General features: G+C 37.2%; 2 protein-coding genes across 2 annotated transcripts in view; both read left to right on the plus strand.

Annotated features, from left to right (window-relative positions):
- Positions 1–1,903: 1,903 nt before the first annotated feature.
- LOC127660909 (snRNA-activating protein complex subunit 1-like) lies at positions 1,904–14,800 on the plus strand. The gene is made up of 10 exons (XM_052151388.1): positions 1,904–2,146; positions 2,258–2,417; positions 6,886–7,026; positions 7,198–7,305; positions 7,991–8,140; positions 8,295–8,339; positions 8,499–8,561; positions 8,787–8,922; positions 9,751–9,825; positions 10,412–14,800. The coding sequence occupies exons 1-10, from the start codon at positions 2,016–2,018 to the stop codon at positions 10,462–10,464; spliced, it is 1,062 nt and encodes a 353-aa protein (XP_052007348.1). The 5' UTR covers positions 1,904–2,015; the 3' UTR covers positions 10,465–14,800.
- Positions 14,801–14,944: 144 nt separating this feature from the next.
- The window catches only part of LOC127660905 (synaptotagmin-16-like), a 44,464-nt gene continuing 43,965 nt past the window's right edge, over positions 14,945–15,443 (plus strand). The window contains exon 1 of the mRNA XM_052151383.1: positions 14,945–15,173. Within this exon, the coding sequence (XP_052007343.1) occupies positions 15,161–15,173 (13 nt within the window). The 5' untranslated portion in view covers positions 14,945–15,160. The remainder of the gene's footprint in view (positions 15,174–15,443) is intronic.

Raw genomic sequence — 15,443 nt, forward strand, 5'->3', positions numbered from 1 at the left:
GTAATGACCTGACTTTGTTCAGGGGTAAAAAGAAGTTCTAAAAAGAACAGCCAAGCAACGGTATCCTATTTGTGGAAAATTCAGACACCCGCCACACCACTGTGGGGGGCATTTAGATGTAGCCTACACTTAAATATGAGGACACTAAATGTAAACCTTAACTAATGTGACAATAAAATGTGTTATCAATGATTTTATGCCTTATTCTAAGTGTAGAATTCACTTTAGATCAGTAAAAGAAGTTGTTTTAACCACTCAATAATGATTTAAAGTAATAAATATGCAGTGGAAAAAAAATTATTTGTCTTGTTTACATTCTGAATTCATGATGCTAATGCACTATATGGCCATAATATGCACTGATTATGCTGCTATTGTAATTTATGATGACTAAGATTCTACTGCAAAGATGGATGTATAAAAGAGTGTTGATGTGCAAAATACACACAAAAGAATGATGATAAGAGAGGCATATATTTGGGCAGATGTGTGAATGGCTTTAGCTGCAGATGGCACAAATAAATCACTTGAGAGTATTTGAGTAGATTTGATTCCTTTTGCTTACCCATTGCCATGACATTGCCAATTACTGCTCACCAGCTGTGTCACCTGTCTCTCGTTACTTCTCCCTATGAAGTCAGACCTGCCATAAAAATATCAATAAGGCAGGTTTGATTGTATCCCAGACCGAGGATAATGCCAAAAACTCTAAGGTGTACCCCTCACACTGGCGAGCAGAACCGGGTTTAAAAAAATAAATCCATCTCTGCTGGGTCCATCTGTGGCTCGATTGTTTTGTCACAGTTGTGATGCAGTGATGAAAGAACACAAATGCAGAGATGGAACAAAAAGGCTTTATTAAGCAAACTACAAAAGAGCCTGTTAAATCTAGCGCCCCAGGTCTAGGTGAGGATGCGAGTCTTCTCGAGACTATCAGGCTGGCCATGAAATGTTATGAGTTCATCACAGCCTGTGCCACGGATGTCGGAGTCGATTTGATGCTTCACCCTTTCTGAAGAATGTGGAAGCTTTAAAACTTGCTCAAGGTTTGTCTGCAGTTCATTTGAACATTGTAGCCTCAAAGAAAAGGGGAGGAACCTAAAGTACAGCTCATTTGTTTTATGTTGTCTGTGTAAAATAAAGCAAAAAAATATATAAAAAAATGCTGTACTACATTTCCTATGTATGTATGTTTGAAACTTTTAATTTAAGGCTTTCAGCAAACACTCAGTGTGACTTGCTTGAACTTCCCTGGTGAATCACACAAACCCTGTCAAAAACATATAGGCCTACTATATTTTAAGGACTCGAAGGGTTTTTGCATTGTAACATTATTTCCATGGCAACTTTGAGGACAACTTAAAGAGGACAAAGTCATTTAAATACTGTAGTTTCTTCTAAAAATCTTTGTTTGTATTTGGAGGAAGAAAGAAATTCATAGACTTCTGGGATGGCCTGGGGATGAATAAATGATGAGAGATTTTTCATTTTTGGTGAACTATCTCTTTTAATTTGGCTCGACAAATCTAAATGTTTCAAACTCAAACCTCGATAAAAAAATTATGAGGACACTGTCTTGTTTCTATTTATTTTATCACAACACCACTACAGCAATTAGCACTCCGAATTCTAACAAAACACAGCAGACTTAAAGAGCAAAAATCATAAGAATCAGAAAAAGGCCAGATATTGATGTCATTACGTAGGCTTTTAACTTGAAATTTAACATAACTGTTAATGTGTCAAACAGGGTTAGGCTACCACACATTTTCACTAGAAATTTTACGGTTGTGTGTTAGTAGTGGGACACCATGACAGTCCTTATACAGCCGAACCACTAGGTGGCGATAGTTTAATTCTCTCACCAACCAAGATCTGAGCTAGACCGTAAAAGAAGCACAAACAGGAGAGCCACATGGGGCGCTGTTGTCACAATAAAGTGGTTATTTAGCTTTTAAAGTGATTTTATTATTTTTAAAATTAAATTAACGCTATGGTCTTGATTAAGTGGAAGGATGGATAAATACAGGGAACCTGTAATAACAGACTGTGAAGAGATACTTGGACGTTTTCATGCGACAGAGTCTGTTCGGTTCGAGCAGTTTTTAGCGATCTGGAAAGACATGGATTTCAGCAGCATCTTCCAGTAGGTTTAAAAAGGATTTGAACATTGAAGCGCTGATTTATTTATGTAATCTTCTAAATGGCACTTTCCAAATGGGATTTTACCCATTACAATTTCTCTGTCTCTCTGCAGCGGCAACCCAGAGCCGAAAGAGAGAAGGGACTTCGCACGTTTGGTCCTGTCTGTGGTGTCTCCATACCTCTTTTCTCCGTACACCTTCCAGATCAGAGTGGGGGGCCTTTATCTTCTCTACGGGCTCTTTAACACACAGCTCTGCACTCCTAGAGAAAAGGTGCGCTGTCACTCAACATCAAACTTACTGCTACTCTTGTTTTAGTGTTTCTGTTCAGATCAGGGTTTTTGTTTAATGACTCTCTGTAATTTGATTTAATTTAGTAGTTAAAGAGCTGGCGTTGTAATCCATAGGTTTTGGGTTTAAACCCCACAAGAGTTGATCCATGAACTGTAACTATTACTTCACCCCAAAATGATGTTCTGTCATTATTTTCTGAAATTCATGTCATTCCAAACCTGAATGCTGTTATTTTTCTATGGAAAACAAAGGGAAGTCTTCACTACACTCTTTTCTGTATAATGACATTTCCCTCACGATTCAGTACACTTGACATTGCGTCCTGCTGAGGCATATGGGGAGTGTCCTTCTAAACGACCTAGTTGAAACCCTTTTACTATAAGGTCAATTCTAATTTTGGCTTTGGCTATGGTTGCGAAGCCAACCGGAATAAAAGCGGGTGCACAAACACCATTTCTCAGAATTTTCTTCCTTCAAGCCCTATTCTACTTAGCCATGGACAAACACTACTCAGGAGTCAGCGGGTGGAATCTTCACGGCAACGAGAAGATTCTCCACTCCCCTGCAATGTTCAGGCAAACATTAATCCGCCTTGATGCTTCGCTGGTGAATGGGCCGCGTCAGCATGCTGATTCCCCACAGCACTTCTGCAGGAGTTTTGTATCCTTATAAGCTGTTGTTGATATTGTGTGTATACATACAGCTCTGGAAAAAATTAAGAGAACACTGCAAAATTATCAGTGTCTCTGGATTTACTATTTATAGTTATGTGTTTGAGGAAAATTAGCATTTTTGTTTTATTCTATAAACTACTCAAAAGCTTTCTCCCAAATTCCAAATAAAAATATTGTCATTTAGAGCATTTATTTGGAGAAAATAACAACTGGTCAAAATAACAAAAAAAAAAAAAGATGCTATGTTTTCATACCTCAAATAATGCAAATGTAACAAGTTCATATACATGGAAGCACAGCGGGGCCGTGAGGTCAAGCAGGATGAATTTGAGGTGGATCATGTTCCGGCACAGGTTATGCCCAACTACCCCCTGTGGAAGAGGTGGTAGTGGCACATCTCTGCCCAGCGAGTAGCAGGGCATGGAAATCACGCCCCGTTCATCCTTCCTAGCCGCTTCCAGGTGGCCGGGCTCCTCCGTCCCCTGGCAGATGGCCGTGGCTGCTCCGCTATGGAATATCCCTCCTCCTTCCCGGGTTTCAGCACCAGTGTAAAATGATTAAGGGAAAGGAGGAGGTGAGAACCGGCTTGACAATATAAACAACATTTCATTAAATAAAAAGACGCAAACACACACACACACAGGGCAACTGCCCATAAATGCTCTCTCTCTCTCTGTTGAACCACCGTCCGCAGTCGGCCTTTATCCCTCTTGGAGGCTTGATTAGGTGTGTAGAATCTCGACCCGGTCTCCTCCGTCATGTTTCCTTTGGAAGGTTATGTCATGTAGTGCAGCGTGATGGGATTGTGTTCCCCGTATGCACGCAATGTCAAGTGTACTGGGTCACAAGGGAACGTCTCGGTTATGTACGTAACCTCGGTTCCTTGAGACAAAGGGAACGAGACATTGCAAACGCTGGCCGCACTACAAGACTCAAGAGTTCTTCTGAGGTGCGAGCGATGCACTCCTTGTCCCTCAGTAATAAAATAGTGAGGAATGGTGTTTGTGCACCTGCTTTTATAGTGGACAGCTTTGCACCTAAAATGCGGGCTCAAATACCATAGCAATATTAGAATATTGCTGTTATTGTAGAGAGGTTTCAACTAGGTTGTGTGGAAGGACAACTCCCCATATGGGTTCACTGGATTTAATGGACATAAACATGCTCGGCTCAATATATGACAGTCTTTAGTCTTTTGTGTGAAATGAGCAATATTACTGTTCAGAATTTGAAACAACTTGGTCATGAATTTTGCAACTGTGACAATTGTGACAGTCTCAGGGAACCGAGGTTACCTACGTAAACAAGACGTGTTGCGTTCGCACAATGTTTTTCAATCCCTCGCAATAGTTTGCGTTCCTTCGCAATATGTTTTGCGTACCCTCGGAATAGTTTGCGTTCCCTTGCAATAGTTTGCATTTCCTCACAAAACGTTTTGCATTCCCTTGCAATAGTTTGCATTTCCTCACAATATGTTTTGCATTCCCTTGCAATAGTTTGTGTTCCCTTGCAATGAGTTTACCATAGTTATACTACATTAGCCATACCATGATATGTTAAGTGTAGGGCTGAAACGATTAGTTGATGTTATCGACAACGTTGACAATAAAAAATTGTCGACAAAAAACGTGTTGTCGAATTGTCGTTTGATCTCTTTAACGTAACATGAGATCATATGTAACTGTAATGATGACGTGAGAGAGGAGCACAGCAGCTCATTCCTGACTGATGACAGGAAGAAAACATATGTCCAGATGCACTCTAAACTTTCTAAACAGCTTCATGTTATGTAGATCACAAAATATAATGGAATTATAATGGAAAAATGCAAAATAAGGAAATACAGAAGCACTGTCATCGTGAAATAAAGCAGAGCTGGGTCTGGCATTCCACTTAAGCAAAACCTGCATGTTAGAGCATCTACAAAGCAAACAACCTGGCATTATATCTTTAATGCATCCTTTATTAAAGTTAAAATTCTAAGTGCATCATAAACAACCTAAAGAAAATTGCATTTCTCTGTGCAGTCAGCGGCATGTCTATGAGTCGCGTGAAGGGGAAGAGATTGAAACTGCACCCCAATGAGGCACCCTCTGGCACGGGGACGCCCGTCCCTCGTGCGCGTTTGCTGTAGCTAGATTAATAACATGATTGATTGCGACGTATTGAATCATAATATACTGTAGCCTATGTGTCACGTGTGGATCTTATTGTGAATTAAATCAGCGATACGCAGCTCTATTGTCAATGGAAACAATTATGTCACCTTGGCGAACTTCATGACCAAATTGTTTCAAATTCAGGACAGTATTATTGCTCATTTCACACAAATGAAAGATTGTCATCTATTGAGCCGAGCATGTTTATGGCTATTAAATCATACAATGAACCATAGTAACAGAAGAGCTTGTTTTGACATACAACAAAAAGAAAACATTGCAAGTTACTAGCAGGCTATATGTTTCAACATTATAGGCCTCAGACGCCACTCTTCCCACAGTTCAGAACCACTGGAATTGGCAGCTGCAATTAACTAATCTGACCACCAAAGACAACAATCTTAACATGAATGCACAAGGCAAATGTAATGTAGAGACGGTAATCTACATCCATTAAATATTTTAAACAGACACTGCACACTAACATTAGAGGTAGAACTATAAAACAGACAGGGCATAACACAAGAAGGACATGACTGCCAGATCACCACTTCATAGCCTCAGACTAACCAGAAATAATGACCTAGTATCTAGGGTTAGGCTAAAGCAAATTAATGAATAATTGTCTGTGCTGCGCAACTGTGATGAAAAGGTGACAAATGTGAACAAAAACAGTATATATTAACATTTATATTTAAATATTTCATAGTATCATTTTTCTTTTCACCCTTCTGTTAGGTATGCATTGTTTACCTTGCTTATTAGGTAAGGTAAACGTAACTATGGTTTTACTATAATAGTATTATAGTCTGTAGTAACCATAGTTTTTGGCAAATCATTTTTCTATAGCAATATTGTAGTAACCATAACTGTTGTAGGCTAACCATGTTTTGTTTTTTTTTTTGCAAAAAAACAACCGCTTTACTATAGTAATATTTTAGTAACTATTAAAAGTAAGTTAAGTAAACATGTATTTTTGGCAGAAACGATGGTTTTAATACAGTATGCTGTATTCATATAGTACTAGTTTATTCAAAATTAACCATGGTAATTCTTGTGGTTACTATATGGTTTTACAAATATTTTTTGTAAAATCATAACCACAAAATTATAATTTTTATTACCATAGTTTAAATTTTTGTGTGTCATTTCTATGATTTTACTACAAATATCAAGGTTAAAATATGGTTCCTATAGTTAAACCATGGTAAATTTAGTGCAAAGAAATGCAAAACTTATTGCAAGTGCTGAAAAACTTATTGCGAGGGAATGCAAACTATTATGAGGGCACACAAAACTATTTCAGAAAAAAAAAAGAATCATGCGATTTATTCTAAATCTATTAAAGCTTTACTATTGCTTTGTGTAAGGAACAGAGTGAAATTGTAATCGTTATACACTGAAAATCTTTCCAGTAGATGAAATATTCTCCATTCAGCATATTCAAATGGGCGCACTCATGCTGGTTACAAGACATTTGAGAACCAAAATATTTCAGAACTTTGGTGGATGTAAAGATTATCAGTGAATAACAACTTAAATTTCTCTTATAATGAAATGTCAATTGGTGAGGTTGGTTGAGAGTAATTTTTGTCTGTGTGTTGTGTTGTGTAGATCCGCATCGCTCTAAAGGATTGGCAGGATGTTATGCAGCTCCAGCAGGATGCAGTGAATGCTCAACATTATGATGTGGTTTATATCCTCAAAAAACTCCTGTCAGATAAAGCTTTACACTTCACGGCCATGCCAACACCGGTTGGTCAATCAGCCAGACATTTATTAATTTACACTGCCAGCATGACACAATGAGCCAACTAAGACAATCAAATCCAATACAGCCAACAAGACTAGACAGGTTAACTATGGTTTCATAAGTTGCAGTACTCCAAACTCTGGCCCACATTACTCATAATTCTGTGTTCTCAGCTCTTTTTTAGGATGAAGAAGGAAGATGGAAGGGGGAGGAAATTCTGTGAAGAGTTTTTTGATCCACCATCACGAACTCAGGATCTCATAACCACAGACATGATAGAGGTAACATGGTAGCATAACATAATCAAAAGCTACATGTCTTTTGATTTCCTCTGGCAAGTTATAACTAAATGCATATTCCCCAGTATTTTTGTTCAGATATGTTTTGAACGCTTTTGCTAACTCTTCTATAACTGAGATGCTAAACAGTCAGAGACATGATTGACATTTATCTTATTGAGTTTTGCCAATGACTTAAACATAATTGTTATAAATCAATCAGTCACAGAAACAACATCTATTTTGTGATTGAGAGTGTTTTAAAATGCAGATTTGCAGGTATTAGGCCATGAATAAAACCATCAACCAAGAGTTGCTTGTAAAGAGTTTTCAGTGGACGTTTAAAGAGAATGGTGGCTTTATTACGCATGTATAAACCATTGCATGATCACTAACTAGATGTATGCAATTTTGCTAAAATAAACTTATTTTAAACCATATTTTCTCAAAATTCACAAAACAAAGTAACCGTTTATTATCTATTGTAAAAGGTATCTGTCGATTTAGGATGTGACATAAGCGAGAGGTAACACTTCTAAATCAAGTGAGTATGATTATTGTTCAGTGCTGAAACACTCAAATTGGCCAAATATTCCCCGGTTAATCAGCCTGACCAATATATCTGTGTTTTACTACTCGTAAATGGGAAGAATGTTTTTATTGACAGGCATGTTTTTGTGATTCTCAGGAACTTGCCAATGTCCACGACCATTATGAAAATCTGAAGAAAGCCGTTTTCACTGAACCAGACCCAAATCTCAACCTTGTCCAACAAAACCCAGTTCCCAAAATTAAATGTGCCTTGCTCACCCAATCCAACTGGCAGAAGAATCATGCAGTAAGTGTATTTATTTTTGTGTTTATGATGTTTGTGTATCCGATAAAACGATGTAAATGACGGTGCTTATTTTATGTGCATATTTCTAGAATGTGTATGTGTGCTTTTGTAATTCTGTGTGTTTTATGATGCTCCATTGTCCTTTTGTTTTCAGGAATTTGAGCAGGAGGATGCTGGAGAGGGACCTTCAAATCAAGAAGTACCTTTTTTTCTTTTTTTTACTTACACATGTTTCTTTAATGCATATTATATCTGTTTCTTTCTCTACTGCAGCAGTGCAGTAGTCTTTTGTTGTTGCAGTACCCTTGTTTTACTAGAGGGGGTGTTGCTCACTAACTCAATTCTTTCCCCCACAAAGTGTTCCCGTAGAGCCCAGCTGTTAGCGTCAATCAAATCCAAATCGTATGGACAGGTTATGGAGGTAAATAAAGCTAGTAAATACACAAAAGTACTTTTTTGTTTTTTGTTAAAATTGTTATATTTGCATTAAATTAAGAAAGGAAGACCTTGGTTATAAAAAGAACATTTACCCAACACCTTTTATTAAAAGATAAAACAAACACATCTAGCTATGCAGACCTATTATCTCAGTTTTTAACTGCTTTAAATTCAGTTGCTCATATTATTTTGCATAATTTCTGTTTAGGCTTCCAAGTCCCGACGTCACAGACAAGCACAGTTGGTCTCAGCAGCTGATGCAGACCATACACAAAAAACATCACCAAAAAATAATAAAATACAATCACTTAAAAAGCGTACCCAAATACGCTTGAAGATTCAAGGTAAGTCCCGTCCACCCAAATAAATGAGTTAAATTGAGTTAAGGCCTTTTCACACCAAACGCAATTATGAGAGGCAAATCACAGACGAATGGCCCTTTCCCATAGAAAGTGAAGCAAATGTTCGCTGTTAGCACATTCACGCCTTTACAATTGGTGATGCTATTATTCAAGCAACTTTACCCTGTTACAGTAGGTGGCTCAACTCACCTTTGAGCTGCTCCGCCCTCCACCCAACCTTACCACCCTAGAAAGAAAAGTAAACGATTCTCTAGTGAGCAGATCAGAAAAATAAAACTGATTTCTCAATGAGCTGAAGCAGCAATGACGAGAGTGTTGTTAATTTGCTCAACGAGAAAACCATTCGAGACACTTCACAAACAATTTCAGTTCACCTGCTGGACAAGTTGACTGACTGTATAATCATGTATACACAGTCTGAGGGGTGATAAGAATGTTGTTATCATTTGGAACAATATTAATTGGATGTTACTGTCACGTATACTGTATATACTTGTGCATTTTTTTAAAAATCACTTTGCAATGACTGTGCAGTAATATGGAATAAATTAAGATCAGATCATTTTTAAAAGGGATGCAAGGCAGTGATGCAGCAATATCATTTACAAGTTATAAGAGAACCCATATGAGAATTCTTCTGACATGCGATTCAGTGCAAATGTTCGCTCCAGGTGAGAATGTCTCTTTAGGAATCTATTGTTTTAATTCAAAATGTGGATTTTGGTGAGGAATCGCACCGAACATTCGCGTTTGGTGTGCAAAGGCCTTTAGAGTTTGTTACCATTGATTGCCACCTTTTCTGTTTGGTAGAAAACAAGAGTGTGGGGTTGACAAATGCGACACGGCTGTGGTGTTTGAGTGCAGTGAAAGAAGAGAGTGCCGCAGGTAAGAAAATAGATGAGATTAGGTCATTCTGACCAATCTGAGTGGATCACTAGATCATGTTAACCAATCAGAGTGAGGGAAGAACCTGGGTTGTCACAGTATCAAAATTGTAGAAGTGGAAACCAATACTAGTAAAATGTCATGATTCACAATAACACCGCAAAAGCAAATGAGCTATTGAACATACTCCATTATTTAAAAGTTAAATATCAATATTAACATTAAATACAATTTTACATTTTAAAAGTATTTCTAAAACAAGTAAACAAAGTTTCAAGTTTCTCAAGTAATTATGCAACTAAACAGTCAGTATTAAAATAGATGTTAGAGATAGATTACAGGCAGTAGATCAAACAATATTGACATTATTTGATAATACTGACAATATTAATGGCATTATAGTCGTGTTTTTTCCTAATGCACTTATTTAATATTTTGACTGAAATATTGCATTAATATCTCGCCAAGGTAAGGCATTTTAACTTTGTATTTAAGGGTATTGACTTCTATCAATGTACTCTAAATATCCCTAGTTAGTGCTCTACAAAGTTAATCACCTGAATGACTCTCCATTTGAATTTCTCAGGGAAAAAGAAAACATTCAACTGGAACGCTAAGAAAGAGAGTGACGCCATGTAGCATAAAACATCACACACTGGTCAAGCCATGATTGGTGGGCTGCCAATCGTTTCTGAGATGTTGGTGTGATTATTGCCTAGATCTACAGTTCAGGCATTTATTTAATTTGTTTTTTGTAATTTAATGCATAACCTCAGGTTTACTACTATTGAGTGAATGTGAGTACTTGTTATTAGTTCAATAAGCTGTTACTGCACATTTTTAACACATCTATGACATGTTATTAAGGATGCTGTTTCTAATATTTTAATGAATGTTTGGCATTAAAACATTATAGAGTTGAAGTCAGAACTTTACATAGACTTGGGTTTAAGTCATTAAAACTTCCATTCCACAGATTTAATATTAGCAAACTATAATTTTGGCTAGTCATTTAGGACATCTACTTTGTGCATGAAACAAGTAATTTTTCCAACTATTGTTTAAAGACCGATTGTTTTAATTGACAATTATCACAATTCTATTGGGTCAGAAATTTACATACACCAAGTTAACTGTGCCTTTTAGCAGCTTAGAAAATTCCAGAAAATTGTGTCAAGCCTTTAGACAATTAGCTTCTGATAAGAGGTGTACTGAATTGGAGGTGTACCTGTGGATGTATTTTAAAGCCTACATTCAAACTCGGTGCCTCTTTGCTTGACATCATGGGAACATCAAAAGAAAACAGCCAAGACCTCAGAAAAATATTTTTTGAGGACCTCTACAAGTCTGGTTCATCCTTTGGAGCAATTTCCAAATGGCTGAAGGTACCGCGTTCATCTGTACAAACAATCGTACGCAAGTATAAACACCATGGGACCACACAGCCATCATACTGCTCAGGAACAAGACACATTCTGTCTTCTAGAGATGAACTTAGTTTGGTGCGATAAGTCCAAGAACAACAGCAAAGGACCTTGTGAAGATGCTGGAGGAAACAGGTGAACAAGTATCTATATCCACAGTAAAACAAGTCCTGTATGAACATAACCTGAAAAGTTGTTCAGCAAGGAAGAAGCCACTGCTCCAAAACTGCTATAAAAAAAGACAGACTACAGTTTGCAAGTGCACAAGGGGACAAAGATCTTACTTTTTGGAGAAACCTCCTCTGGTCTAACAAAACAAATAATGAACTGTTTGGTCATAATTACCATTATGTTTGGAGGAAATAGGGTGAGGCTTTCAAGCTGAAAAACACCATCCCAACTGTGAAGCATGGGTGTGGCAACTTCATGTTGTGAGGGTGCTTTGCTGCAGGAGCGACTGGTGCACTTCACAAAATAGATGCAATCATGAGGAAGGAAAATTATGTGGATATATTGAAGCAACATCTCAAGACATTAGCCAGGAAGTTAAATATTGGTAGCAAATGGGTCTTCCAAATGGACAATGACCACAATCGTACCTCCAAAGTTGTGGTAAAATGGCTTATTATCAAAATGTATGTAAACTTCTGACCCTCAGGGAATGTGATGAAGGGAATAAAAGCTGAAATAAATAATTCTCTACTATTATTCTGACATTTCACATTCTTAAAATGAAGTAATGATTCAAACTGATGCTAACAGGGAATGTTTTCTACGATTAAATGTCAGGAATTGTGAAAAACTGAGTTTAAATGTATTTGGCTAAGGTGTATGTAAACTTCTGACTTCAGCTGTATAGATAGCAAGATAGTTAATGTTATTTAACTTTCATTTTAGATTTTTTTTCACAATTGCAACAAATAAAAATGCAGTCTTTGTAAGCTGCATAATACAAAATGTTTTTTATATTGGATTCCCACAGTCATAGAAAACCTGGAAATATCAGCAACTTTTACAATTGTGAATTTAAGTGTTATCTCTTTAAACTATCTGTCTGTCTGTCTGTCTGTCTGTCTGTCTATCTCTCTCTCTCTCTCTCTCTCTCTCTCTCTCTCTCTCTCTATCTATCTATATATATATATATATATATATATATATATATATATATATTATACATACATACAGTCACCGGCCACTTTATTAGGTATACCTGTACATCTACTTATTCATGCGATTATCTAATCAGCCAATCGTGTGGCAGCAGTGTAATGTATAAAATCAAGAAGATATGGGTCAGGAGCTTAGTCAATGTTCACATCAACCATCAAAATGGGGAAAAATGTGATCTCTGTGATTTTGACTGCGATATGATTGTTGGTGCCAGACTAGCTGGTTTGAGTATTTCTATAACTGCTGATCTCCTGTAATTTTCACGCACAGCAGTCTCTAGATTGTAAAAGAATGGTGCACGATTTACAACAGTGGTATGCAGAAAAAAAATTCTGAATGTACAACACGTCAAACATCGAGGCGGACAGGCTACAGCAGCAGAAGATCCCTGCAATACTGTCAGCTTAGAACAGGAAACTGAGGCTGCAGTGGGCACGAGCTCACCAAAACTGGAAGGTAGACGATTGGAAATACATCACCTGGTTTGACCAATCTGGATTTCTGCTGAAGTACATTAATGGTAGTCCCACTGCAGCCTCGGTTTTGTGTTCTTGGCTGACAGAAATGGAATCCAACGTAGTCTTCTGCTGTTGTAGCCCATTCGCCTCAATGTGCATTGTGAGATGCTATTCTGCTCACTAAAATTGTACAGCGGGGTTATCTGAGTTACCGTAGCCTTTCTGTCAGCTCGAACCAGTCTGGCCATTCTCCGCTGACCTCTCTCATCAACAAGGGGTTTTTGTCCACAGAACTTCTGCTCACTGGTTGTTTTTGGTTTTTCGCACCATTCTCTATACACTCCCAGGTTACAGAAATTCTCAAACCAGCCCGTCTGGCACCAACAATTATGCCACGGTCTAAATCACTGAGATCAAATTTTTTCTCTCCCTCTATTCTGTTGGTTGATGTGAACATTAACTTTCTGACATTAAGTTCCTGACCCATATCTGCATGATTTTATACATTACACCACATGAATAAGTAGATGAACAGGTATGTGTGTGAAATATATATATATATATCACACACACACACACACACACACACACAGCATCCCTGTGTAAGGGCTTTCCTGGCCATTTCTTTTTTTATTGTACAGTTTTTTTTTTCAAGTTTTTTCTTGATTTATTTATTTTTAATAGCTTGTGAAAAAGATTAATTTTTGTAAAGTGTTCCAAATTGTTGAAAGTGATGTTATGATTATATTATAATTGAAAATGTCTCTTTGGCCTGTTGTGTTTTTTTATTTTTATTATTTCAACCATGCAATCCACTTTGTGTTGCATTTGTGCCAGCTAATACAACACACAGAAAGAGAGAGATTGGGATTTATATGCCTGTGGTCCATTTCGTTGTAACCTGAAGGTTTTAATGATGCACTCATTCGGCTGCCAGTTTTAATCAATATCCTTTATCGCTTCCACTCTCAACATCTCTCTCTCGCTCATTGGTGCCATGAACAGAAATGTTGGGTCGTCTGATAATTTAGAGCTGCAAATTAGTCCGGATTGGTATAGTTCACACCTAAAAGGCTGTAGCTTTTAAACAGAGCTGAATAGATATAAATGAGCTGAGGACAAAAGATGCAGTGGAGAGTTAGTGTCTCCATGCTAATTATTTGTTTACTTGATTTGTGCCATTTAATTGCTCTATTTTTTTATTTTTTTAGATTTGTGGAACATTATGACATAGTGCAATTGGATTATTGACAAATAAGTTTGTGTAGGTCAGGTGATAACAATTAGAAACTTAAATAAATCTAGTTTAAAACAGTTTGTAGACATGCAATCTTTGGATCCATGGTAGTTTCATAAATTTTTGAAGAAAAAATTAAATAAAATGTTGTGTTGTAACCAAGTGAAGGGTATTTAAAATACTTGCTCCTTGAGGACGCTTGATTGTATATTAAGTACAAATTCAAACATAATTTTCAAAGTACAAAATGTTTTGAACATGAATTTTAGTGACGATTCACCAATATCTAGAGGTTTAGATAAGGTTACTCCATGTGACCTTATTTGCCATTTTATAAATATGTAAAAAATAATTTATATTTTTCAACACAGAGTCAGGAGGGTCTAATGTTCTTCTACGTTTTTGTCATGTAACTCCACCTGACTTTGGTGGACAACATTTATCAAATATGAAGAATTTTTAAAACAAAATTGTTTTCACTGCTTATATATTTATTTATTTTTCAGAAATAATAAAAATTACTCCGAACTGCGTTAATTTAATATTTAATGACACTTTTTAATTTATTTATTTTGACTGTCTCCGTGCGGTAAACCACTTAGACATGTCTGACTATTAGCCCCAGCAAAAATGTACAACTATTTGTAATTGTTGACGATTTTGCATTATTAAAGTATTTCTGTATAAATCCGTACATTAAAAAAATAAAGATGATAATAATAATAAATACTCGTCTCTTAATTGACCCAAATTGCAAGGTGAGCATTTGAGGGTTCTTGAGGTCACTCTGGTGCCGCGGGCAAAAACGAGCTCGAGAGAGCGCAGCGCGTTCTCGTGTGTGCTCTCGCCAGCAGCAGAACAGAGTCACACGGTGGGCTTTTCCATCGTCACCTGCCGGTTTGAGAGGGACGGGAAGGTTTAGAAGTGCAGTCGGACCGGTTATCCTCGCCAGATCTGTGTTCATTCCCAAGTGCTTTAGAGACTTATGAAGATATCGATTGATACTGGTCAATCGTGTGTGTGTTTGAGATTGACGCCACGCGACCATGGCATCAGATAGTAAGTATCGCTTGGGTTTAAACGATATTAGAACGCGATATTCATATCCGTTAGAAAGGCTTGTATTGATTTCCGAGCAAATATGGTTTTGGACTGCATCAGCTTCTGTATTAAAAAAGCTCGATGGCTGGTTTTGCGCAGGGCTGAGAGATGATGTGACGCCATTGCCAGCAGCATCATCATATCATTCAGGGTTCATCTCTTCTGCTCTACATTAAATTATTAGAACTGACATTTGAGCCAGACAATTAGAAACATGGATTCTGAAAA

This window comes from Xyrauchen texanus, chromosome 20 (assembly GCF_025860055.1).
Source record: "Xyrauchen texanus isolate HMW12.3.18 chromosome 20, RBS_HiC_50CHRs, whole genome shotgun sequence".
Taxonomy (NCBI): domain Eukaryota; kingdom Metazoa; phylum Chordata; class Actinopteri; order Cypriniformes; family Catostomidae; genus Xyrauchen; species Xyrauchen texanus.